Raw genomic sequence first — 24,866 nt, forward strand, 5'->3', positions numbered from 1 at the left:
GGCAGGGACCTGGGCTGGATTATTTGTTTCCCAGAAGCGGAGTTTAGCACTGCATGCAAAAGCAATGGCACTTTTTATAACAGAGTTATCCAGGAATATTTTTTAGGCTTTATAAAAGAGGTTTTGGTAGCAACTACTGGTATATTGTATGTACCTAACAAAATGATGTGCGACTGACCACTTACACGGTTCTACATATGCAGCTCGGAGGTTCTCCACAGTCTCTTTGCTAGATAATTTAAGAATAAATTCTGCCACACTTCATCTTCTCCGATACCAGCCGCTGATTTTCAATGCCGTCTGTCTCTGCTCTGGGCCAGGACGCAACAACTAACTCTGTGACAGTTGTCTGCCACTTTGAATGAGACTTTTTTCCCCGGAGGAAAATAGTCCTTTGTGGCACAGGAGTGCAGCGCTGGCAGCTTGAAAGGGCTTATTTAATCTTGTAGGCATGAATGGCGTTTGCAGTTCATGATGGCTGTGTAAGACCAACACTGATCCACTGTCACGGCAGCGGGATGTGGATAAAAAATGCGGCCAGGGCGATACGCCCGTTCGCTGTTGCGCTAGGGCGGTGGTATTTGCACGACAGCACCCTCTTCGCGCACGCGATCGCCTGGGTGTTATAATGAAAGGTAAAGGCTCTGGTATTGCTTAATTGGGCTGCTGTAGAGCGTAGGGATTCTGCTTTGCGACGTTGATGTACGCTTAACCAAAAACCCCAGCAGCAAAGCAGCAGCTTCGCGTTTGGGTGGTTTACATCCACGCCGCCTTCCGTGGCAATCGCAGAGGTTTGTGTGCATTGCTCTGCACTCCGGCAGCGCTCTTAGATGCCTGTTTGAGCAGCGATAGATTTATTAAAATTTTTTTTTTTTTTTCCTGACGTCTCCAGCTGCGGGGTTTGTCCTGAACGGGCAACCCCTCGGCAGCTAGGCATTTGCAAAGAAAATTGCGGAAAAAAAAAAAACCAACAGAAAAAGAAAAGAAAAAGCCGGAACGTTTCGGAGCTTTTCCCCTTCGCTTTCGCCGTCCCCGCCCCGGGTTTTATTTGCATTTCTCCGCCGTGCAACCCCCGGGGCACCCCGGGCCCGCCCGGCGGGGCGGCCGCTCCCTCCCCCGGGCACGGCCCGCCGGGAAGGGAAGGGAAGGGGAGGGAAAGAGAAGGAAGGGAAGGGAAGGAGAGGGAAGGAGAGGGAAGGGGAACGGAGCCGGGCGGCGGCAGCAGGTGCTGCGGGGCGGGAGGATGGCGGCGGGGGACGCGGAGCAAGTGCGGTACTGCGGGCGGTTCTCCTACCTCTGCCTCAAGCTCACTCTCATCACCTACTCCACCACCTTCTGGGTGAGGAGGGGTGGGTGCCCACGCGTGGGGGTGGGGTGGGGGGGGTTGTACACGCGTGGGCAAGCGTGCGGCCGCGCATCGGTGGTCCCGGGGGCGGGCGTGGGGGTCCTCTCGGGAACTGGGGGGGGGGGGGGGGGTGCGTGTCTCTCCTTGCACGAAGTACCGGGGTTTTGCAATAAGAAATGCTTCTGCTGCTGAGCCGGTGGCTGGCACACCCGGGGCCGTGGGTGTAGCTCCCCGGCTTTCCCTAAGGACTGACAAACTGGTTTTGGCGGATGGGGGACTTGTAGGGGTTCGAAAGTTTGGCAGGTAGAAAGTCGTTTATGCACGTATTAAAATGAGGCTTTTTTTTCGCCCGAGGGGAGCTGGGTAAATAAAGCCTTTGCCCTACAAAGTCAGTCGTCAGGGGGGTTCTGAGCCTCGGCTGGATGATGCTGTGAGGCTTTAAAACTTAAAGGTGTGTCACGCTTGCTGTCCTCAGCCAGGTGTCAGGTAAAACCCACGTGCTGCCTCCTGAAAGCGATACAGTCCCACCTGCTTATATAGTATATACATATAGTCCAGACTATTACCGCCGACTTCCCAAACGTGGCAGATTTCACCCCGAGCAGGCACCCCCCGGGCTGGAAGGAGCTGTCGGGGCTCCTTGTAAGGACCGTGATTTTTAAAAGGTGCTTTTTTAGGTTCTGGGGTACCGGGGTGATGCTGCCTGGCTGCGCTGAGGAGGGGTTTCTTTCTGGCTCTTTTGGTTTAATATGCTGCTTAAGCTCTTGTTTTGCTGCTCTGTGTTTCTGTCTCAGTAGACGCGGTATTACAAGGTGGGAGCATAAAGCTTTTGGCGTGTTGCGTGGGAGAAGAGGTTTAGATCTACCAGGTCTGATTGATAGTAGGTATCTGATTAAAGCTACAGTTTAAGGATGAACAAAAACGGAAATGCAAAGCATTTGAGTGTAATTCAGGCTTTTGGGGATCCTGGATATCTTTTGTCTCTCTTAGTAGACAAACCAACCAAGGAAAACCCTTGGGTTTTGACTCCTGAAGTTTCCCGTGTTACTCCACAGCAACTATTCCGCAGGTGCGACTTTCAGAAAAGGGAAATTTGTTGTGTTATTTTTCAAGCCCTTTTTTCTGCAGGGGGTCCTTCATGAAGGACCATGCATGTTGTCTACTCCGTGTTTTCTGTTGGCAGCAAGAGCCCTTGCTGGTGGGATGTAAAAATTAATCCGGTAGCAGCACAAGGACCCTTCTGAAATGTTTCTCTGAGTGTCCCTGAAGGACAAAGCCTCTTTCAAGTAGCCTGACGAGTTTATTTACTCTTTGTAGTTCCTTGCTCTGGATTTTCAACGCTCTGTCCTTGTTTATAACTGAGCGCGAGCTGGGAAGATGGTTTACTCTGGGAGAGAGAGAAGGCGGCAGGCGTGATGGGGGCTGCGGGATGGGGAAGGATGGGGGCTGATGGCGTTTGTTCTCGGGAAGCCCGGCAGCGTGCTCCCGGCGTTCGGGCCGAACACACGCCGTATTGTGTGAGGTATGGCATGTGGGTTTCTCTCTCAAAATTTTCTTTTATTCTAGCTTAGTGAAGCAGATCTCATTAGCTGTAAATATCAGCGGGCTGGTTCTTTTTTTCAGCTGTGCTAGTCTTACTGACTCTTTTTTTTTTTTTAATTGGTGAAAATGGGAGTAAAGTTTGGCTGTGGAGTATTGGCTTGCTTAAATTTTGGGTGATTTGTGTTCTTTTGCTGCTTTTTGGGGCTTTGACGTACGGGATGCCGAGGCCGTTTGCTTTCCTCCCCGCTGTTGCTGTTCCTCCGGTACATTTATGAGTGATGTACACCCGGATTCGAGTCCCCAGGATTGCTTAAACTCACCAGGAACTAAATATCAGCCTTATCTAAAAGCAGAAAGGAAATGAAAGCATCGCTGGGAGAGCCGGAGGGGACGTTTGCTACAGGCCCTGTCGCTGCTGTGTCTTCTCATTTCACCCAGGGCTTTTTTAAAAACTAGTCATCCCTGTAACTTTTTCAGGCCACCGTTTTGCTGGTGAAGGAGGCTGTGATGTAATTTTTCTTGCCTGGAGTAAACAACATCCAGCATTTTAAACAGAAGGTGCTGTTGTTGAGAAGGCACTTTATTTAAGAATAAGTATTGTAAACACAGGGTTAAAACCACTACTTCTAAATAAATGTTTTTCCTTTCTCTTGGGAAAGCAACTTCTGTGCATGCAAAAGCCCCCGAGAAAGTCCCTGGTATTTGCTGGTGGATACTCAGGTAACGTGAGTCAAGGCCAGTTAATTTTTCCTGCGGACACAGTGTGAATTGCCAAATTCGGGACTGTTGTGAAGGATGCAGGATGTAAACAGTAAAGTATGTTTGTGGGCTACCTACGTAAAAGTTGAGTTTCCAGCCCTGGTCATAGGAAGGGAGAGCACAGTCCCGGATAAGAGGCACGGGTGGGATGATTGCGACGTTAGCGCATCTGCTTGGCTGCTGTTGATTTGACTGTATTAAAGGTTTAAAAGACTTTTATTAAATGCTTAAAAAAGTAGAAGATAACAAAAGCATAAATTCTGCTTGTAAGGAATGAGGATTTCAATCGTGTACTTAGGTGGGCTCCCCCCCCCCCCCCAATAGTTTCTTATGCTTCAAAATCTGTGTGTGTGTCTACTATATAATAGGTTGATCTGAGTTTTTTTATTTGTCAGCTGATGCTTTTCCCCTGGCACAGCAGTGGTGCTGCTGAACGCAGCGCGAAGCCTGCCTGCCTCCCTGCGGCACGTGCCCTCTGCGTGCCACGGTTTGCAGAACTGTTAATTTAGGATGGCTCAAGGGAGTTTTATTACAGGGGTATTTTGTAGTCCTCTTTTGGGGGAGTGTCATCATTTTAATGTCTGGGGTCCTGAAGCCTGCCAGAGCAAGTGGCTTGGTGCGCTTCTAGAAGAGAGCAGAGGAGCGGTGAGGAGCTCCCTGTTTATCCCCCGGGGGTCACAAAATCGCTTTAATCCTGTCGTTTGTCTGGGATGGGGTATCAGCCACCTTGGTCCTTGGGACAGTAAAAGCTGTAATAGGTGGGAATTTGAAAGGGGGAATTTTGGGGTTTTTTTTGGTGTCAGAACACAAAAGGCAGGACCGAAGTTTCTTGTACGCTTAAAATGCTAGAAGTGGTCTTGGAGGGTGTGTGAGCTGAAGTGCAAATGGAAAAGGGTGAAGATAACGTATGTGTATAAAGATTGCTATATGTGTCTATGTATCTTAAGCTCTTAAAGCGGGAATGCGTCTTGTATTTCTACTCACAGGCACCTTTGAATCTTTAAAACAACAACAACAAAATTCTTAAATGGAACGTTTTGATGAGAAAGCTATGGCTAAGAAAAAGACATGTCAGTAAAACGTTCTAGCCTTGAAAAAACGCACACTTCTGAAATTCAGATAATCCCCATCAAGTTTTAATACCTGTGTTTTACCTCCAATGTTTTTTTTTAAATTTTCTAAACAAGGAATCTACCAGGCAAGAATTAACTTGTTAATGGTGCTTTAGTGTTTGCAGGAGAGTCCATCTTTAAGTTGTATTATCTGCTACTTTCCGAGGAGGGTGAATGCAGTCTGGACACAAAGATGTCAGGTTTTTAGGGGTTTTTTTAATTTATTTTTTATTTTTTTAAAATACTACTACTACCTACTACTAGAACTCTTGAATCCCATATACATGTACAGTCACCAATTTTATAGTCTGTAATTGTTTTGTATGGTTCTGAGACTCTTTCCTCAATTGTTATAGCTGTATTTAAAAATTTTGAACTGATTTGTTTATGTTGTCGTCTGCTTGAAAAGACATTTATAATTTATTACTATATTTATAGTACTATTTATAGTAATATATACTATTATTACAACCATTGAATTTTTTAAAGAATAAAGCTAACACTACAAATTGACAATTCAGTAATAAAAAAAACCTAATTACAATTTTACAGTAGAAGCATGCAAGTGGTAAATTTGGGTACCTGTTAGTTGTCCACCATGTTTTCCCTTCTGTCATCCGTAACCTTACGGCATGATTTCTGAATTTGTCAGAGGGAGAGTTACTCTGAATTTGGTCATGTAAAATTTTAAGTTGCTTTTTAAATAGCTTCGGTATGTTTATTTTTATGGGTGGACCCTTCTGCGATTTTTCTTGTTTAAATGACAACTTGGTGGCTTTCCCCACATGTTGTCCTTTGGGTTTTTTATTCATCCCTGTAGAAAATAAAGAATTTCCAGTAAGTTATTATTTATTTTAAGATATCCCGTAATTAAAAAAAATATTTCAGCCGTTGGGCTCACGATCTTGCAACTAAGTATGTCGTGTGTTCATCTAGACCTTTGTCCGGGATATACCATGTGATATTCAAAAGCCTCGTATAATTAAGAAGTGTGTTCTCCTTGCCGTTGGTGTGCAGGGAGCAGACTCGGGGTTCCTGCAGAAATGTCAGGTCAGAAAAGGGGCATGTTTTTTATCAGATTGCCAAAATGATTCATTTGAATCTGGGCTCTTCCCCGAGGACGTGCCTGGCTGTCAGAGTCGGCAGGAAAGTTTTTCCACTGCAGTTTTCATGGTTAAGTATTGTGGGCTATTTTTTTTTTTTTTTTTTAATTCAGCGTAATTCAAAGCGACTTGCAGCACACCGTAGGTTTCATACTAAATGATTTTGACTTAACTGTGTTTATTTTGATTGAAATACCTTTACCTTGTTAAATGAAATGCAGTGTTTCACTTGTCAGCTTTATCTGGTGGTAGTTTAAGAAAGCGATGTAATTTCAAACTTGCGTTTTTGCGGTGTGTGTGGTGTGGTTTTTGGTGTTGGTTTTTTTTTTTTTAATCCAGTGCATTTCCCCTGATGGCAAGAGGAAGGGAGGTATAGGATACACCTGGCCATATTTACTGAGCCTAAATACAGTAGGAGCTGCTGTGAAGGGACATACAAGCTGTTGATTGCAGACTGGCTTAGAAATTGTGTTCTGTTAGAGACACACACACACATATATATATATATATACACACAGAGGGAAGGACAGACAGACACACAAAGGAGGAACTTTAATGTCATGGCATTTGTTAGTATATGTAATATATGTCATCTCAGATGAGTAATAAATTACATTTCAGCCAGTGACATGTGTTTCAATTTAACTTCCAGAATGTTAAAACATTATTAAATATATTTTAAAATTAACAAATCTTAGGTTTTTTTCCAACTCAGCTTTTTTCTGCTTTAGTCTTTGAGTTGTTTTTTTTTTTTAATCCAAACTTCTGATTTGAGTGTTTCATTGTTTATAATTAATTCTGAAGTGAGTAGTCAGAGGTTCATGTGTACTCACAAAATGTCATCTCTGTGTTTACTGGGAGAAAGAGTAACGTCTGTGCTTTTCTCTTTTTCTGTTTCAGGTGATCGGAGCCCTTGTCCTCGCGGTTGGGATTTATGCAGAAGTTGAAAGACAAAAGTACAAAACTCTGGAAAGTGCCTTTCTAGCCCCAGCAATTATTTTAATACTTTTGGGCATTATAATGTTCCTGGTATCTTTTGTGGGTGTACTTGCTTCTCTAAGAGACAATTTATGCCTTCTTCAAGCAGTAAGTGTTGGGTTTTTTATTCTTAATTTTTAAGGCTCATCGCTTTTGCTTTTCAGTGTCACCTGAATTCAAACCCATAACTATGTCTACATTGAAAAATATTTTCCTAAAGTTGTTTTTTTTTTATTTTAATTAAATCTGAAACTGCTTTCCGGCAACGGTCCCCGAACTGCAGTCCATGGATGTCCCTCCATCAGGGAGCCAGCAGTATTTCGTCTTGCCAGTGACAGGACAGGCGAGGGTCAGAGCCTGGCGCTGAGAAAATCACCTTTCCAATAGTTAAGGGCTTTATGGAAAATAACCAGGAATGTTAATTATTATCAGCCGGCGTGGATCTTGTGCAAACTCCGCTGTTGACATACCATTTGACGCTAGCCCGGCACCACGGTGCCTGCTTTTTCTCTGGTCTGGCCATACCATAGGCACGTGCCCTGCGTAGGGGAACTGTGTTGGAGGAGAGGAAATAGTTCTGCCCTTTGGCCGAAGGAAAAGGCAAAGTCTGGTTGCAGCGTTCCCCATCAGTACGGGGGGATTTCCAACAGCCGTGAACCTGCTTGATGAACCAGCAGAGATGAGCTGTGGCCTCTGGTGTTCTCCAAATGAGTCTTTAGGGAAGTTCCTGTATAATGCTGTGGCTGCGGATGGAAGTCGCACATACGACTTAATTAAAAGTAAAGCGCGAAAACGTAATTCTCGCCTTCGCGTCAGTTCGATGTAAAGAAATGGTAAATACGTGGCATGTTACATGAGCCAAAGCAAGAGGCAACTGTGGATTTTGAAATTAGGCTGGAATTTTACTGACAGTCTGTTCTTAGGCAGTGGTGGCTTCTTTCACTCTGAGCGTATCCTCCGATGCCGAGGACATTTTCTGTTCCTGTTGTGGTAGCAAACCTGGTAGGGTATTTAAACGAAGAAAGTCCCCAATGTCTGCTTCTCTGGCTGATTCTGGATTTAGCAGGAGAAAAGAGATCTGTCCGGTGAATTTGTGACACTGCAGTGCGTTTTGAGAGCACAGAAATTAAACCAGCTTTTGGGTTGGAGCATTAGAGATTATTTTCACATGAGAGATCATAAAACTTTGCTCCTGATGAAGTTCATTGTTAAGAAGCAGACTAAATTCACTTATCAGCCATCTTTTATGCTTAAAGAACCCTTTGGGTTGGAAAAACATTTCAAGTACTGGCATTTTGCAGCTATCTCACGGTGTCGCTATGGATTTCTTCATATTATTTTGCATGCGCTTTGATAAGTAGTCACAGATGCGTATGTTGTGATCATGTGTGAGCGAGCACATATATATATTATATACAGATGAATAAATAGACAGCTAGCAGGTATAATTTTTCTTACCACTGAGCATAGTAAGTCCTGTCAGTGCCCATCATGCAGCCTCTGTGCTCAGCTGGCTCAGCAGTGCAGTACAGCTCAGTTCCCTCTTCTGCAGCAACACGGTAAAAGGTACTAAGCCCAGAATTTTGCTTTGATTTAACACTGGCAACTTAGTAGAAGGTGGTTTGAATTATCTTAAAGCACTGCTTTACCCAAGAAATGAAAGCTAACAGGTAAGTACTGTTTTTAGAGGAAGCATAAAAACACAAAGTTCGGTGTGGTTTGTAGCAGTCCATTAATATGCTTCTCTGGGATGCTGTTATGGAGAGAAGTATCTTGGCGTGATAAATGCATCTATTGGTTTTGAGTCCATTCAAAGCAGAAAAATAATGTGTTCGCCAATTGGGCAAAACCAGAATGACTCAAGTGAGGAAAAAAGGCGTTCTTGTGACGTCAACAGCGTTATAAGAACAAAACCATAATTTTATATGTTTCTTTAAAATGACATCTCGTATGCAGAAAGCCAAGTGTGTTGGCGATTGAATGTTACAGACTTAAGGCCACTAACTGAAAGAGTAATTGGCGTTTGTTCTGTTTAAGGTCTCACTTGCAATTGTTTTTCTGCAGTTCATGTACATTCTTGGTATCTGCTTGCTGATTGAGCTGACTGGTGGAGTGGTGGCCCTGATCTTCAGAAACCAGGTGAGCCGCTTGCATTTGGGTTTTGATCACCAAGAACATTACTCACAAGCCATGATGTTACAGCTACGCTACTGAGCAAATAAAAGGTGTTAAGATTGTCACCTGAGCACTAATTGATGGAGGTCTGAAGGCAGGTGCAGACTTTTCAGGGCCTTTCAGGTTCGGGGATGGGTAGGATTGGCCACCCGTTCTGGAGATGAATTCCAGATTAAAGAATTTGGAGAAAATCTGGTAACTTAAGAATGTGCAATATGGGCAAAAGGAGTTTCCAGCTCTTCATGTATTACAAAGTGCTTTCTTCTCATTTGCCTTCTCGAATCAGACAGCTGATTCAGGAAGTTTCCAGGTGGATTTGGAGACTGGTGGTTTTTAGTAGCCAAAATGTTTTACCGTATATGAAGGACAGCTCTTCCCTGCCCACATCCATAAGCAGCATAACTAATTTCTATAGGAGACCCCATCATTTACAAGCATGCTATAATTGTATAAAAACCTTAATTTTTCTAAATGGAAAGCAGCAGACTATTTTTTTTTTTTTAGTGTTAGAAATGTTTTAAAACACAAATGTGTTCACCATGGCAAGTACTAGATTTCTGTGCTTTGATTTTTTTGTCAAATCTGGCAAAATATGAGCATTAAAAGGAGATGCTGAATAACACGACCTCTTCCCTCCCCACCCCAATCCTACCAATCTCATTTCCACAAAAAGAAGTCGTGCATACTATGTTACACATTACTTAAAAAAAAATAAAAAAGCTTTAAAAAAAGAGGTTTTTTTTAAAATAACAACTCATTGTTATTTTGAAGTAGTATTATGTTCTCCCTAGCTAGTGTTTTCTTCTTACTCCATGCTGGACCGGAGTCGTGAACTTGACTTGTGAGAGCAGAGGCTGAGTTATCTTCCTTTCTAGAAGCTGTCGTTGGCCGTTGCTGTAGACGTCACCTTGGCCCCGTGCAAGGATTTATTTTGAATTGTGGTGGGAGCACCAGACTCATCCGAAGGGAGCAGATCAGCCTGCGTGGTGTGGGAGTGTGAGCATCACGGGATGCAGAGAATTTGGTTGGCAGAAAATTAAGTAAATGCCAAAGATGGTATTTGCTGAGAGGGCGAGGAAGAATTGCGGTTGACTTTTGGACAAAGAAAATGTATTTTGGGGGTTTTTGTGCAGTAAGCGTTTTCCCGACACGTGTGTTGGGTGGCTGAGCAGGACAGCTGCGCTCAGGGGCAGGTTTCTTTGCTTGTTTTCTGAGGTTAAGGGAGAAGTTGGGGTTAGTATGGGGAGGAGAAGGAAGTATTTAATAAAACCTTAGGGTAATAGCCTCTATTTAAATACTGATTGTTTTGCATGCCTCATTGATTTTTCCCATTTCTTTCTCTATTTCCTTCTCAAATCTGTCAAGTCTAAATGAGGTGATACGGGTAGCACGAGAGTAGTTGGTATTTGCTGCTGTTTATTCTTGGCAAGTTAGGATAGTCCTGCAAAATTCCCTGTTATTTCTAATCACTGATGTGATAATGGTTTTTGTTCTGTTTTGGTTTTAAGTGTTGCAGTTTGTAATACTGAGAAAATTAGTAGGTGTATCTCAGGTTTCTTTCTGACCTGTAAGGATTTAACTTTGATCATTTTAGCAGCTGGACTGAAAGGAAAGTTGTTACGTTCTGGTTATGATTAGTCCTAGTTTTTGCTATGCTGTGATTGTGCTGGATGTTGAAAACTCTCTGTTGTGGAGAGGTGTCGCACTGTTAGCACTTCTCAGCACAAAACCAGCAGTGAGGCTGCTGCCTTAAAAGAGAATGGACTGTGCTATCATTTATTTTTAACTGGTATTTCTTTTTTCTTTAAAAAAAAAAAAAAAAAGCCTTTCCTTTTGTGCTCATCAGTTACATTTGTCACTTTAACCTGCTCTTTTAATTTTGTTTCGGCGTGTGTAACGTGTGAATCTTGTTTCACTTTTGCCTTCTAGACAATCAACTTTTTGAACAATAATATTAGAAGAGGAATTGAGAATTACTACGATGATTTAGACTTCAAGAACATCATGGATTCTGTTCAAAAGCGGGTTGGTTGGTCGTTGTTTGCTTTGTTTTTTTTTTTTCCTGGGACTAATTCAGTGCCGAGATGCGGTAGATCCTTGGCGACAGCTTTGCATTTTTCCAGTGATGTGATAATCAAATTCTTACTGATGTGGGGGGTGAGATCTGATGCATCATCTGTTACGGCGTGGCTGCAGTCAGGGCTCCTCCAGCATCCCAGCTGGCATTTGAAGCCCTCTGAATCACTGCAAGGAGCAGAGGGCAAAATGCAGCTTTTCCCTTGGTGGGTGTGATTTGGATGCTCAAGGCCAGATCCTGCAAACGTGTAGGCTTATAGGGGCCCCGCAGCCAGATTCTGACAAATTCAGCCTAAATTCCACCCAAGTTCTTGCGCTTAGCATTTCTGCTGGCTGGTCCAAGACATTCAAAAGCATCTCGTTAACGGGAGGCACCAGATAAAGAGAAATTAGGTGGCAGTTAGGCCATTTGAACCTGGGCCGCTGTATTTTCACTTGAGGGCACATAGCAAGCTCTTTAACAAGGTGTTTATTCAAAGGAAATGCCTATGGAAGTGTATATACCTGTAATTAAAATTCCAAAATTGTGTTGAGCCCAGCTGAGCATTACTTAATGGCACGTGTAGTTGACTCACAGCCTTTTTTTTTTTCCCTAAGGCTGGTGTGTTGAAATGTTTATTGGATTATTGAAGAGTTCTGCTATGCAGTTCAGAGACTATAGAAGAAGCAGAAAATGTTCAGAAATGTGATGTCAGGGCCCATGTGATGTCAGTGACCATGCCAAGTAATGATTTAAAAAAAAAAAAGTTAATTTAGGAAGTGATATGTATATTTTATGACATCGTTATGGAGATGGCAGCCTGCTTTGAAAAACAAAGTTAGCATGGAAAGTCTGTCAAAAGCAAACCATTCTGAGGAAATTTTGTCGTTAGACTTCATAATGCTTTAAAGTTTCCATGCACTGCCCAAAATTATGTATATGTACAGCGAATAAACATTAGTGATTAAATAAGCTGCTCCTTTTCCCTTCGTTTAAAATATAAAGTGAATATTTGTATTAAGTCAGTGTAAACTTACAGTATTTGTTTGCCAGATTTCAGTTCTACTAAATTACACCCAAAATGTTTCGGTGAGATTATTTTTATACTTTATAGCAACACTTTTGTCTTTTAGAAATGTAGTCACAATCCTTAAAAAACCTGAAGTAGTGTATTACAGCTCGAGATGGAATGAATGTAAAAACATTGCTTAACAACGTCCAGACCCGTAAAGAAAATTTTTCAACTTGGAAAAGATGGGAGGTGGAAGTTAGCACCAAGTACTTTCTTCTGGCACCCTGGGTAATAGCTCGACGAGTGATGGAGGAATGCTGCCTGTATCTTTCATTCTTTTCAGTTGTATCTATCGTATACATTCGTATGTGCCTTGCTGATAAAATGACAGAATTGCTGGGTAGTTCAGTGCTCTTAAAACTGTTTTATTCTTACTTTCTTTTCTACTTAGTAGAGGAGTTTCTGTTAAGATACGATTTTTTTTTTCCCCCCTTTGCCTTTTGTGTCGTTTTTTTCCAGTTTAAGTGCTGCGGTGGGGAAGATTATAAAGATTGGTCACAAAACGTGTACCACAACTGTGCGGCGCCGGGACCGCTGGCCTGTGGGGTGCCCTACACTTGCTGTGTCACAAATAAGGTAAGTCCCGGCATCGCTGCTCTCTGTCGGCCGCCGGCATTCGCTTAAAAAGGTACCTTCCTTGAGGAAGTCTGGGGGAAGAAGTGAAGGAAAATGGGTCCCTCCCGAAAATGGGAGCTATGGATCCGTTGGTCTTGACAGCTTGAAAAGGAGAAAATAATGAATTAGATGCGTTGGCTCTGGTCTGTCTTACGGTCACACAACGCAGTCCTGGAAATGCAGAAGAGATCCTGGGAGCTCCTCTAACCTCATGGCTCGCCTGGACCAGGGCTGCTTAAAATTAAGTTTTGCTGGTGTTTTCCCCAGGGTTTGCTGCTCCAGCATTGCCAGGAAGCCTGGGCTCCGATTTGCTTCTGTGGGTGGGGGTTGGAGTGATGTGCACCAGCTGCTGTGTGAATTAAAAACCAAAGAGAACGACCCCGCCATCCAGAAAAATCCAGAAATGTGGGCAAAGGACCTCAGGGTCAGCGCATCCTTGTGGGTGCAGGTCTAGACCAGAGCTGCTGCTCTGCCCTAACCCATCCTTGAAAACTGCCTGCCTTGCCACCCTGTAAAATCCTCCCTGGAAGGACACCCTGTCAGCTGGAGTCTGGACCAGTTTCTCAGTCTGTGATGAACTGGTATTAACTGGTGCTGGCAGCACTAGGAGCAGGCGTTAAGTTCCACATAAATGTGTTTTATATAAATTTCAGCAGTTTGAATTCATCGCTTTTCATTTGAGGGATGGAGGTCATGCTGAATTTGATAAAGAACTGTTCCTCAACTTAAAACCAGTACGGGCAATCCCAGCCTCACTGGGTTTTGGTCTTTGGTCTGAATGTGAGACAGAGAAATTGAGTATGTGTAAGAGCAGATGTGGTAGAGCTCATGATGGATAGCCTACTGGTGCCTGATACGTGCTGCCCTTTCAATTTCTGCCTTGAGCATGGCTGTTTAATTAAAAAAAGGGAAAATAAATGCAATAATTGTGTCAGTAATCGTGCTAGGAGGTGTTGCTGAGAAATGTGTATAATATGAAGGTGTTTATTACGTATGCTTACACATTTTTTGTGTATGAGAAAGAGTCTGTTTAAATCTGCGCTGAGCTTTGATTTATTCTCAGAAACCAAAGCTAAATAGTTATGCTTTAAGTCTTAGGTGTTTGAGAACAAGAAGGTCGTGTATATGAAAATATCTGCTGATCCACAGCTGCACTGAGCAGAACAACTCAGGATTTTGCCCTCAGTTGATGGTAAAGGAAGATAGAGCTGGTTAGTCAAGAGCAATCTGGCTTTTTAGGAGACATTCAAAGTACCGCTTGTTTTTCTGTAGCTCTCATTTCTCTGTTGAAGTCTTGTTTTAAAAGGTTAGTCGATGAGCGTGGAAATACAGCAGCGCTGTGAAGGCAAAGCAGTGCAATAATCGGTGACTAATAACACCAGGTGCCTTTCCAGCTGTGGCACAAATAATCAAAACGTGTCGAGGATTTCCAATGCAACCTGGCAGGCAGGAAAGCACTAAAATAAAAACTTTGCCGAGGAAAAGAGGGAGTATATCCTCTGTATGCTTCATTGGCAACTGGGGAGGGGGGGACAAGACTACTTGCAGCCTAAAGGTAGCCTGCAAAGTGTTAAGCTCAGGGAAATTACTGGAAAGGCAGGGAGAAGCCCCAAAAGAACAAGCAAACTTCTTATTTAAGGGTAGGGTGTTCAGCAAGACGCTGAGGTACGTGAGGGCTTGTGGCTTTGCCGCACTGGGATGCCGTGGATCTGCCTCGTGAAGTCCAAGCGGCACGGACGCGTACTCGGCAGGATGACACTAACACCATGGCTGTATGGCCAGCTGCCTTGGGGGAAAAAAAAAAAAAAACAACAAACCAACCAGAAGATGCATAAATCTTGTATGTTTGACAAATGCTTCCAAATACAGGCTGGTTTCTGTCCTGGAAAACTACAGATACGGTTTGTGATTACTCATTTGCTTTGTAGTCATGGAAAACTCCTGCTAATGTCAGAGGTTGGATTCTGATTCTCTGAAAAAGCCTCATGCTAACATGAGCCAGGCTCATGCTGGGGGGGGCTCTGGAGGGACTATTTTTAAGTTGAAGTATTTATTAAAGACTTACGCTAGTGTAGCAGATAAAAATTAGTCCCCAGATGCCTATAAACCTCTGTTTCTAATGCATTTATCTCCATTGCATACATTTTCTTGTGCCACGATGTCCTGTTAGGAAATGCTGTGTTTAAAATGAAATTATGTGACTTGTGTTGCTTGCAGTCCCGTATTTTGGGGATGACCCCGTGTTTGTCGGTTAGGCTCAAGCGTTTTGTAGATGTGAAATCGCTCACAGCAGACACAGCAACACGTTGATGCCTAGTATTGCAAACTTTGACTTCCAAGAGTATTTATTACCTGTGGTTGACAGCTGGATACCCCTCACGTTTTCCCAACGGACCTGTGAAATAGAGCGGGTTTTTTTAGGAACATGCCAAACCTTGTTTGTCAGCCAGTTGCGCGTTCAAGGTGAGAGCCTGGCTTTTTGGGGGCTTAAAAAACTTGACCCTGGCTGGTGTTTCTGCCATTTTGTAACACCCGTCCTCCTTCCATCTTTTGCAAACGTCCCCCTTCCTTCTTGGGGAGGTGACCTGGGAACCCCAGCCCATCGCTCAGAGGCCACCGGCGTTTAGAAATCTCATTTCTACATCTTGTTTTAATTTTCAGGGAGGGTATATCAATACAGTAGAGTTTGTTCCGCCTTATTTTCCTCATTTGCGTATTCTCATTTTCTGCCATGGCTTTGTTCATTGCTTCCTTTGATGTCGGTGGGCTTTACGTTAGCTGATTTGTAAGTGAAGGATGGTATTTTCAGGCTAGCTTTGGCAGGCCAGTTAGAGGCATGCGAAATATTAAAGGGTTACAGAAAATGCATTAGTAATCTGTGATGAATGCAAGCATTCAGTCTTTTTTTGAATATATGAATTTTATATTCATATATATAAAATGGCATATAAAAATATAATAAATTTGCTCTTGTAAAATGTTCGTGTAAGCATTCCTAGTATTGGACGTTACTTGGGGTTGAGATATTTCTGAACTTAAATTTGTCATCAGGATGGCATGATAGCCATGTTAACCCCTGGTTTTCTTAATAAGATGTGTTAAGTTATTAAGGCCTTAAAATTAAAACCAGCTGTTTGTTTTGTGGAAACAGCTGTGGCGTACAGCTCTGTAACAGCTAGCTTTGGTTTCTGATGCCACGCTGGTTTTGCTGGACAGATACGGTTCAAATGTCTTGTGTCGTGACACACTGGCAATACTGATTTCTCTAAAATCATGTAGAGCTCTATGTAAATCTGACCCTGGGGCTGCTGGAAGAAACCAGTGTTGGATTGAGAAGTAACCCTGTTGTTGCTTTTGTACGAGCTTGGTGAACACAAGAAGAGTAAAAATAATTTTTTTGTGATTTTTGTTTTCTGCTGCAGTTTATATTTGTTGTTTTCTTTTCAGACAGATATTATCAACACTATGTGCGGATACAAAACCATTGACAAAGAGGTAACGTAACGAGTGTCCACCCTGTCGTGGCAAAGGGTGGTGCTTCTCTGCATTTTTTTGGTCAGTTATAAAATTGTCTTCTGCATGCTTAAATCTACCAGACAGTTAAATCAGCAATTAAAATTATTTTATCTGGAAAAACTTTCATACAGTAAAACAACTAATCTTGTCTGATTGTGGTGTCTTCCCTTCTTTGTATCTTCCATGATTCCTTGGTTGACGTGCATGAAGCATGTCTTCCCAAAGGTCATCCCCCTTATGCTAATTGCACAATTAATGCAAAGAAAGCTGCTTTCCTACTTTTAATCAGTGACTTGAGTTGGGGAAAGCTTTTAATACTTAAAAGCCAAAGTTTCTCACCTAGAAAAATTGGTTTCGGTAAAGTAAACTTCGCCGTTTCTAAGTATTTTATATGCCGGTGGTGGGTGTTTTATTTTTAAGCCTGTAATAGTTATTCCTGGAAGAGGAGTGGGACTTCCCAGGTTGTGTTGGCAGCCCTCTCCTCCCTCCAGGAGCGGGATGGGGCTGCCTCCTTCTTCAGTCTTGCCTCTTGGGAATAGCCCCGGTGACTCCAGAGTAGAGACTGCCGGCTCAAGGCACTAATTGTGGAGTGATTAAGAAGGGAAATCAGTAATTGGATCTGCTGGGAGTTCTCCACTCCTAGCTTTGGAGTGCTGGTGCGGGGGGTTGGTTGGAAAAAGCCCCTCTCCCCAGCTCATTTGAGGCACTTGGCGCACAATGCCAGCTTCAGTTGTTGGTTTTTGGGATTACTGGTTATCTTTACATATGACCTGTCTTCATTTAGATTCAGTGATTTATGGCTTAATCACCTAAATGCTCCAGCCTGGCTCTAACGCCCAAAGCACTTAAGCATACGCTTAACTTTACCCTATTCATCTGCTTAGGACTCTTTGCAGCCTCAAGTGCTTTCTATATTATGGGTTGGGGTCACGGTGCACGCAGCTTGCAGGACTGAATCTGAAATCCTCTTGTTCCTGCCCTTTTTACAGTCTATTGCAAAGCACTTGGTCCACAATTCATATTTTTCCACTGCTGTACTTTCAACCTGGAAGCAGAGATAAAAGCAAAAGAGAGACTTCTCTACTTTCCAAGTCGTCTAAAATGAGAATTGGATGCATTTCTTTTAGAAAAGTAGTTGCAAAAAAAGGTTTAAAAAAAATGAAATAACTCGTTCAGGTGTGGAACAACCTAAAAACGGATGGAAGAATTAGTGATGAGGTCTCTGTTAAATTCAGTGGGTTTAAAGAGATGGGAATGAAGACCAAATTTGTGTCCTTGAATTTTGAGTTATCATGTGTTATTGTATCATATGCCAGTGCAACTGCCTGTTTGAACGTTTGCTCTGTTATTTTGCAGCGCTTGAGTGTTCAGCATGTTATATATGTCCGAGGGTGCACAAATGCAGTGCTTATTTGGTTTTTGGACAACTACAGCATCATGGCCGGTGTGCTGCTCGGCATATTGCTACCCCAGGTAAGAAGGGGCCAGTGCGTTATCCGTTAAAGGGAGTATCTGGTTTGTTGCTACAGTATGCGAAATCCCATCTGACTATATTTAATTATCATTTTTTATATAAATTTAACATAACTGATAAGCTGGGGTGGCATTCTGGTAATTTAGTAGCATTACTGTGATATATGGTGGAATTTGGTGGGTTAATTTGGTTTTGCTTGGGTTTTTTGAGTCCTCTCCTCCCCCAGGTTGCGTCCGCTGAGACTTTCTAATGCTCCAAGGCAAAGGGGTGGTAATTCTTCTGTTGTATTAGCTCTTCACAAAAATGATCCATTCATACCCCTATATGCCAAGAATAACAACAATGTGAGTTTCTGTCTGTATGCTTACCGTATACCTGCACATATATCCAACGTATGCGTACATAATTTGTAAAAACTGCTGCGAGAAGCGTTAGATAAGCAGTATTTGATCTCCAACTAGAGATGCCCCTTCCTTTCACAGTTCCTGGGAGTGTTGTTATCCTTGCTTTACATAACTCGGGTGGAAGATATCATCACCGAGCACAAGCTGAGCGAAAGACTGTTTGAAGAAGCGCGGCAGAGATCTGCCCCCGAGTTTGCTGGAGCCGGCTGCTGCATGTGTTACCCGGGCTGACTTTGGAAACCTCAAATATGGTTTAAAAAAGGCAAATCCACCCGTTCTGGTTTGCGCTGGCTATTACAGACTACAGGTGTAACGAAGCAGCCAGCAGACCGGCGGTGGGTCGGTGGCGTGCCGATACCTCCGTAGCCTCGTCGCTCTCGGTGTGTCTGCAACCAAAGACGCACCAAAAGGGCTCCACGTTGCCGACGATGCTGCTGCGGTATCATGACGCTGCTGGAAGGTGGGCTTGTGGATCGTTAAATCTTTTTTTGAATGATTGCCGAGTGATACGCAGCTGTGAAAACTATTCTGGGAAGATTGGAAGGTAGATTTCTAGGAAGAGCCTTTGTGTCTAGGGGTGTCATATTTAAATGTTTGTCCTTTCCAACTTTATTTTCTTACTCCTTCCAAAAAAGATTTCTTACTGATCTATGTGGTGAATATTAAACATGTGTTTAATAATTTTTTTTATGCTAATTTTGATGAATTTACTGACAATAATGGATGTGATGCTGAACGCTTTCATTGCTCAGTCTTTTGTGCCTTTTAATAATGGGGCAAATGCCAATGTCGAATCAGTCAGGTAATGCTTGATATATTTTGAATGCAACTTATTACTGTCTGGCTTTTGTACAAACTTACAGGATGTTTGAGTCTTGTATGTACTGTATTTTTCCTCTTTAGTAAATTAACTTAGGTGATTTATGATTTTTTATTTTTTGGAGTTCTGTATGTTGAGATGTTTCTAAATTTTATTCTTCTTGTCAAAATAAAAACAAGAAGTTTTTTTTTAAAAAAGCACAAAGATTTTGTTTAAAATGCTTTTTATTTTCTTTTCTAAGTTAAGCCTGTCCCTCAAACGCTGAATCAAAAGGTAGAAGTACCTTGAGCTGTGATTCTGGCTTGGGTGCTGACTTGCCTGGGGTTTTGGACAGTCACCGAGGGTCAGTGCCTTGTTTGCTTCTCCTAGTGAATCTGAGACAATACTTGGGAAGTCACAGAGAGCTCTGGGGTTTTTGTTATTGCTGCTTTGTCCTGAGCATTTCTCTGCAGTCTTTCCAGCCCCTGACAGGCTTGCAGGCAAAATGCAAAACCCAATTATCATGAGATAAACAAATTCAGGATGAGAATAAAGTGGGATTCCTGTCTTTGTGAATCTCTTCTTTTCTGCCACTCGTCTAAGCCATACAGAGAAATAGCTGATATTATTCTCTCCTTGCTGCTTTTCTTCTGCTTGTTTTTTGTTTTTGTTTTTTTTTTTTTTTTAATTTCCCTGTCCTGGACATGTTTTCTGCTTTCTTCAAAACTCGGTGTTTGCTGCTTAGCTCTCCACCTTCACCAAGGATTTCTGAGGAAGCTTCATCCGTTTCCAGGAGCCAAAAAAAAGACTCGTCCAGTTCTTCAGTGTTTCTGACGGTGTCTGGAGGGAGAGATCCCACAGCGTTATCAAGCCCATCGTCTGCAGTGCGAGGTTATGTCCTACACAGCACACTCTAGCGTTGGGTCCCACACATGGTTACATATTTAATTGCTCCTTATCGTCATCACCTCAATTTTCCTGGTCTCTATCCTGAGTAATGTATTTTTGGTAAGTTAAGAAGCAAGGTGTGTTTTAAGGGTGGATATGTGTACAAAGAGCGGAAGGGGAAAAGGAAGGGGCAACTTCGGAGGACCGAGCTAACTGCTATGTGTGAAAGATAGGAATATCGAAGCTGAAATTGGTTTATTACGGAGTGTGCGCTGGGAAGGTGGGAGCTGGAATTATCAGGAGCTGGGGTATCGCCAGAGGCAGAACCATGCTCTGGCCTTCAGCAAGAGGGGACCAAAGCTCGAATTTGAGATGGCAGGAAGGCTGTAATGAATTGTGAAGGAAGGAATGACAAAGGTAATTTTTCTTTCTTTACTAATAGTAAATATTGTGGTGGTTTGAAGATACCTGGGAAAGCAGGAGATGACAGAAGCGTGGTTAAAATTTGGGTGGTTTAAATGGAACAGGGAGAGTATTTGGGGATACCAGGGAGCAATTCTCCTTTAGCAAGGAAATGTGTGGGCTGTACTGAATTCTCAGCCGTTCCTCGGTGCTCTCTGTCATACGCAGTGTTTGGGGGGGGGGTTTACCTGACAATCACGGACTAAACGTGTGACTTTGTTTAATAAATGATTGATTCAAATACTGTTGACCCTTCCCGTTCCCTCAGGTCTGAGGAAATTTAACTGTTTGCTTCATAGGCCCATGGTGACCGGAGGGAAGGATGATGCTGATCAGGAGGTGGCTGGAAAGGATGCAGCAGGTCTCTGCTCAGCTGCCTCCAGGCACCTGAGCCGTGGGAGATGATGGGGAGACTGCGATGGGGGCATGAATTTGCTCTTAAGCATGAGGCTTGGCTCTTCTCCATGGGCCATGCTATGTCCTGTTAGTAGATTGATTTTTGAGTGGGTTTGTATTGTGCACAAGGTGTTTTGTGTGCTTACAAGTAGCTGTTTTTATCCTGAGCTGCTGACCCTGCAGGGCTGTGCTCGGTCCTGCCCAGTTCATCCACATGAGCGAGGTCTGGAGGGGATGCGGTGCGGCGTTAGTGAACCTGCGGCTCATCTCCGGCTGGTGCTCCACACACACCACTGACCCAGCTGCCGGCATTTTCCTTTTAAATATGCACAGCCCTGTGTCCACAAGCAAATCAGCTGGAAATATGCAAAGGGCCAGACTCAAAATGTTGTCCTGGTCTGATTTTTGCCTTTGGCTGTAAGTAAAAGCCACTGTGGCCATGCTAGCAAAGATCGTGTGGGCTTTTCCAGGCAGCTGACGTGAAAGTTGATTTTAAAATGGGTGAAGAAGGCTGATCTAATTCAATCCCTGCCTTCCTGGCAGGAGCAGCCACAGCTGGACCACTCCTCGCAGATGCATCCTTAAACCTGCTCTTAAAAACGCTCCTTGCCTGCTGTTTAAAAGACTGAGGCAACTTTGCAAAACCCCGGATCTGTTACAGGATTTTTGTGTGTGTGTGTGTGTGTGTGTGTGTGTGTGTAATTTTTAAAGTGCTCCAACGACTGTGAGCTTCCTATGGTTCATCCTCCATGTGCCCCCGAATGCCCTGCCCTTCGTGGATGTTGGGCAGCTCTTTGTGCTCCCTGCCTGCAAAAATCACCCTCGCCGGTCCTTGCTGCCTGACCCCTGCGTTGCCTCTCTCCTGCCTGCATCCCGGAGCTTTCCTGCCTGTCATGGGACGGCTGCATGGAGCAGCTTGCCCGTTCGACGATGGGGAAACCGAATGATTGTAACAGCTCCTCGGTGCCGGCTGCCTGCCGAGCCAGCGGGCAGTGATGCCCAATTTAAACACCCTCCCTCTCCTGTGGGTTCAGGGAGGAGGGTCACTGCGCCGCTTCAGCAACATGGAGGGGCTTTGCGCTGAGAATCGCTCTCTGTTCAGCTAGAAACAGAGATTTACCTCTCTATTTCAAGTAATGACAGGCCATGCTGGCACAGTCTTGGCATGGCACTTGGGTGATGCATGCTGGTGAGCTGAGGGCCTGGCTGGAGCATCGTACACGGTATATGCTGTACGATGATGTTACGTGATAAAAATCTTTAATTAGCGCAGTTACAGAGGACAAATGCCGAGCAGCTCTCCCTCTGGTGGTGCGGGTATGCCATATTGCAAGGCGTTAATTAAATCTCTGCTCACCGTGAATTAAATCTCCGCTCCGTGTGTCTGTACGGCACCAGGGTTTCTCCGGTGGCCCTGTCCCCTGCCCTGCTTCAAAAGCCCCCTCATTCAGGCACAGCTTCCATGGGCTTTGTCCCCCCAAAGCTGGAAATCCCTCGTTAGCCCCAAACCTCTGCAGCAATTAGCATCTGTTGGGGAGGCAGAGAGGGGCACTTGGGATATGGCTGCTCGTTACAACCTCACAGGGGAAAAACAGCCTCAGAGGCGGGATGAGCTAATTTCCTACTGATGGGGAAAAAAAAATTGGTGTTTAAGATCTAAAAACCATTTAGCTAAAAGTTGTTTTGCAGATTTGTATTCCCAAGGCCCTTTTCTTCACCAGGACTTGCCAGTGCTTGTGACTTTTCTGTACAAGCTGATTATTAAAAGGTGCTTGCGTGGGTTCAGGAATCGCTTTTGGGTAAGAAATAATCGGGTGGGTGTTCAGCCGCTGAGTGCAGATTCTCCCGCTGCCCGGGATCCTCTGGGCTCTGCTGGGCCAGGGAGATCAGCTCGACCCTGAGCATGTTGGTGGCACGTGAAGTTGCTTTGGGTTTGCATCCTTGTTCGATGTCTACACTTTTCTGGGGAGGCGGGAGAGAAGGCGGCATCTTCACCTGTGGTGGTGAGAGCAACGCTGCTGTTTAACTTGTCAAAATTATGTTGAGTCCATTGTGCTTCTTAAAACTGACCCAGCTTCAGTTTGTTTTCACGCTCAGGATGGGAGTACTGCTTTCATTTGGATTCAGCTCCTGGCCTGAAGTCTGTCTCTGCAGCTCGAAGGGCTAAAATTTTGCCTCGCAGCAGCGATAAGAGCCCTCGGCAAAGGCAGCTGTTAAATCCCCTCAGGAAAATGGGTGTCCTGCCCGTTGCCAGCATGCTCCCTCGAAGGAGGTACTTTTTCTTCCATGGAAAGTTTTTTTCCTTGATGAAGAGGTAGAGGTAGGTGAAAGCTGCCATCCTGGAAAGGAGAGAAGGAGAAGAGCTGATCTGCCTGCACAACAGGGCAAAGGCACCTCGCACTTCTGGGCGTTGGGTACCGGTTTGCATGTCACAACCTGTCACGGTGCTCAGCCCTCCCTGGAGGTTTCTCGTGGGTCAGCGCCACGGGTGGGGGTGTTACTGCCTGCGGCAGGTTTTGCGGATGGGGAGGCTTTGCTTGGGGAAGCACAAGGAGCTGCCGGCACTGGCTGAGCATCGCTTGCTGCAGCGCTCCCGAGATGCTCGGTGACCCCGCAGCGGGAACCATGGGGGGATGATCCCTCAGCTGGAGCAAAGCGGAGCAGCATCGTCTTCTCCCACTTGGGGCTACAGCTCGTTGGGTTAGAATAAGCATAACAACGCCCTGAGGGGTTGGGAGGGTGTTGGGACAAACCTGCTGGCTGAAGGGCAAGAGCCAGGGAGGGGAATGGGCTGGGGTGTCATGCTGGCAGGCCCCTGACCGAGGAAGGAGCTCTCTGTGAGGTCCCTGGAACTCCATGCAGGCACCGGCAAAGCTGTTGAACTAGTGGAGAATATTGGCTCTTGGAGAAGTTTGCGTGCAGGGCTTTGAAGTTTCTGGGTTTTTTCCAATGTAACTGGGTTTTGCTGACTGGCACAGCTGCCCCCTCCCCATCTTTCCTGGCAGGGCTGTCGGGCGCTCGCTGATCCCATGCAGCACGCTCTTTTGCTGGGATGGGTAAGCCCAAATTCAAAGGGCTTCATGCCAGTGCTGGGAAAGGTGCCTACGCCGGAGGAGAGGTGCGAATGGTGCCCGAAGCTTGGCTGCAGGCTGCGGTGGGTCGGGGAACATGGACCTCTGGGGGAATGGCCAAGTCAATGGTGGAAGGGGAGAAGATGCAGGTTAGGAACGTAAGCGTGAGCTCTGAAAGCCTCAACCTTTCTGATGACAAGAGTAGGGGGCCTGCGACAAGGTGTCCCTCAACCCGAGACCTTCGCTGCTGGTGCTCATGGTGAGTTTGGTGGCCGTCACGCTGGAATCTGGCACGTGTAACGCTGCTGCCGGGACGTGCCTTTGCCTCTCTTGGGTCTCCTCCTCGTCCTTCTCTCTGTGGTGAGGGGCTGTGCAGCTGCAAGCCCTCCTGGCTCATCTCAGGGCATCCGAGCTGATGGTGATGATTTTCAGTCCGCTGGCTTGCCACAGCATCAGGCATAGCCCAGGCTTGATGTAGCTTTGCTGGTTCACTTTCCTTGTAAAACGGCATCGCTAAACATGGCACTGAACAGGACTGCTGCTGCTAAAGGTGCTCACAGACCTCCTGGGATCTGTCTCCCTGCGCATGAGGCTGGGAGACAGGCGGCCACAGCTCTGCGAAGGTTTCTGTCCCAGCAAAGCGGATAGGTGCTGGTGCTGTGCCCCTGCTCACCTCAGCTGAAACCATGGCTCAGGTAAAAGTGACCCGTGCCCTGGTAGTCTTCAGCTTTCCAGCATTTGGTGTTTCCTAAAATAGAGTTTGTTCTCCAGGAAAAGGAGGTGAAAGATCCAAGCCTCCCCAAACAGCTCTGTCTCTGGGCTTAGTTCAGTTCCCAGCCAGCTGTTAGCTTATTTCCGGATAAAATGTATTTGTTTCACCGAAAGCATCCGATCCACCTGAGGGAATGAGCTTTGTAAGAAATACTCTCTGTCTCGGCCCAGGATGCATGTGTGTGTCATGGGGGTCATCCTGCAGCCCCCATCTCAGGAGTGGGGACAAAGGGACCGGGATGGATGGGATGCACCTTTTGAGCATCCCATGGCGAGCAGCACCGTTGCCCAGCAGTGGAAGGAAGAGAGGCCGTCAGCACCCGGGGGG

The 24,866-nt window shown here is 44.8% G+C and overlaps 1 protein-coding gene across 1 annotated transcript; it reads left to right on the forward strand.

The window, feature by feature from the left end:
- Positions 1-1,183: 1,183 nt before the first annotated feature.
- TSPAN15 (tetraspanin 15) lies at positions 1,184-19,804 on the forward strand. The gene is made up of 8 exons (XM_052799678.1): positions 1,184-1,339; positions 6,762-6,947; positions 8,904-8,978; positions 10,944-11,039; positions 12,602-12,718; positions 16,205-16,252; positions 17,630-17,746; positions 18,230-19,804. The coding sequence occupies exons 1-8, from the start codon at positions 1,244-1,246 to the stop codon at positions 18,380-18,382; spliced, it is 888 nt and encodes a 295-aa protein (XP_052655638.1). The 5' UTR covers positions 1,184-1,243; the 3' UTR covers positions 18,383-19,804.
- The last annotated feature ends 5,062 nt before the right edge of the window (positions 19,805-24,866 follow it).

This window comes from Harpia harpyja, chromosome 10 (genome assembly GCF_026419915.1).
Source record: "Harpia harpyja isolate bHarHar1 chromosome 10, bHarHar1 primary haplotype, whole genome shotgun sequence".
Lineage (NCBI taxonomy): Eukaryota > Metazoa > Chordata > Aves > Accipitriformes > Accipitridae > Harpia > Harpia harpyja.

What these genes read in the sequence shown, in the direction of transcription:
- TSPAN15 (XM_052799678.1), top strand. Translation starts at nt 1,244, where the DNA reads ATGGCGGCGGGGGACGCGGAGCAAGTGCGGTACTGCGGGCGGTTCTCC. An exon ending in CCCTGATCTTCAGAAACCAG is followed by an intron (nt 8,979 to 10,943) that starts GTGAGCCGCTTG and finishes TTTGCCTTCTAG; the next exon opens with ACAATCAACTTTTTGAACAA. An exon ending in TGGATTCTGTTCAAAAGCGG is followed by an intron (nt 11,040 to 12,601) that starts GTTGGTTGGTCG and finishes GTTTTTTTCCAG; the next exon opens with TTTAAGTGCTGCGGTGGGGA.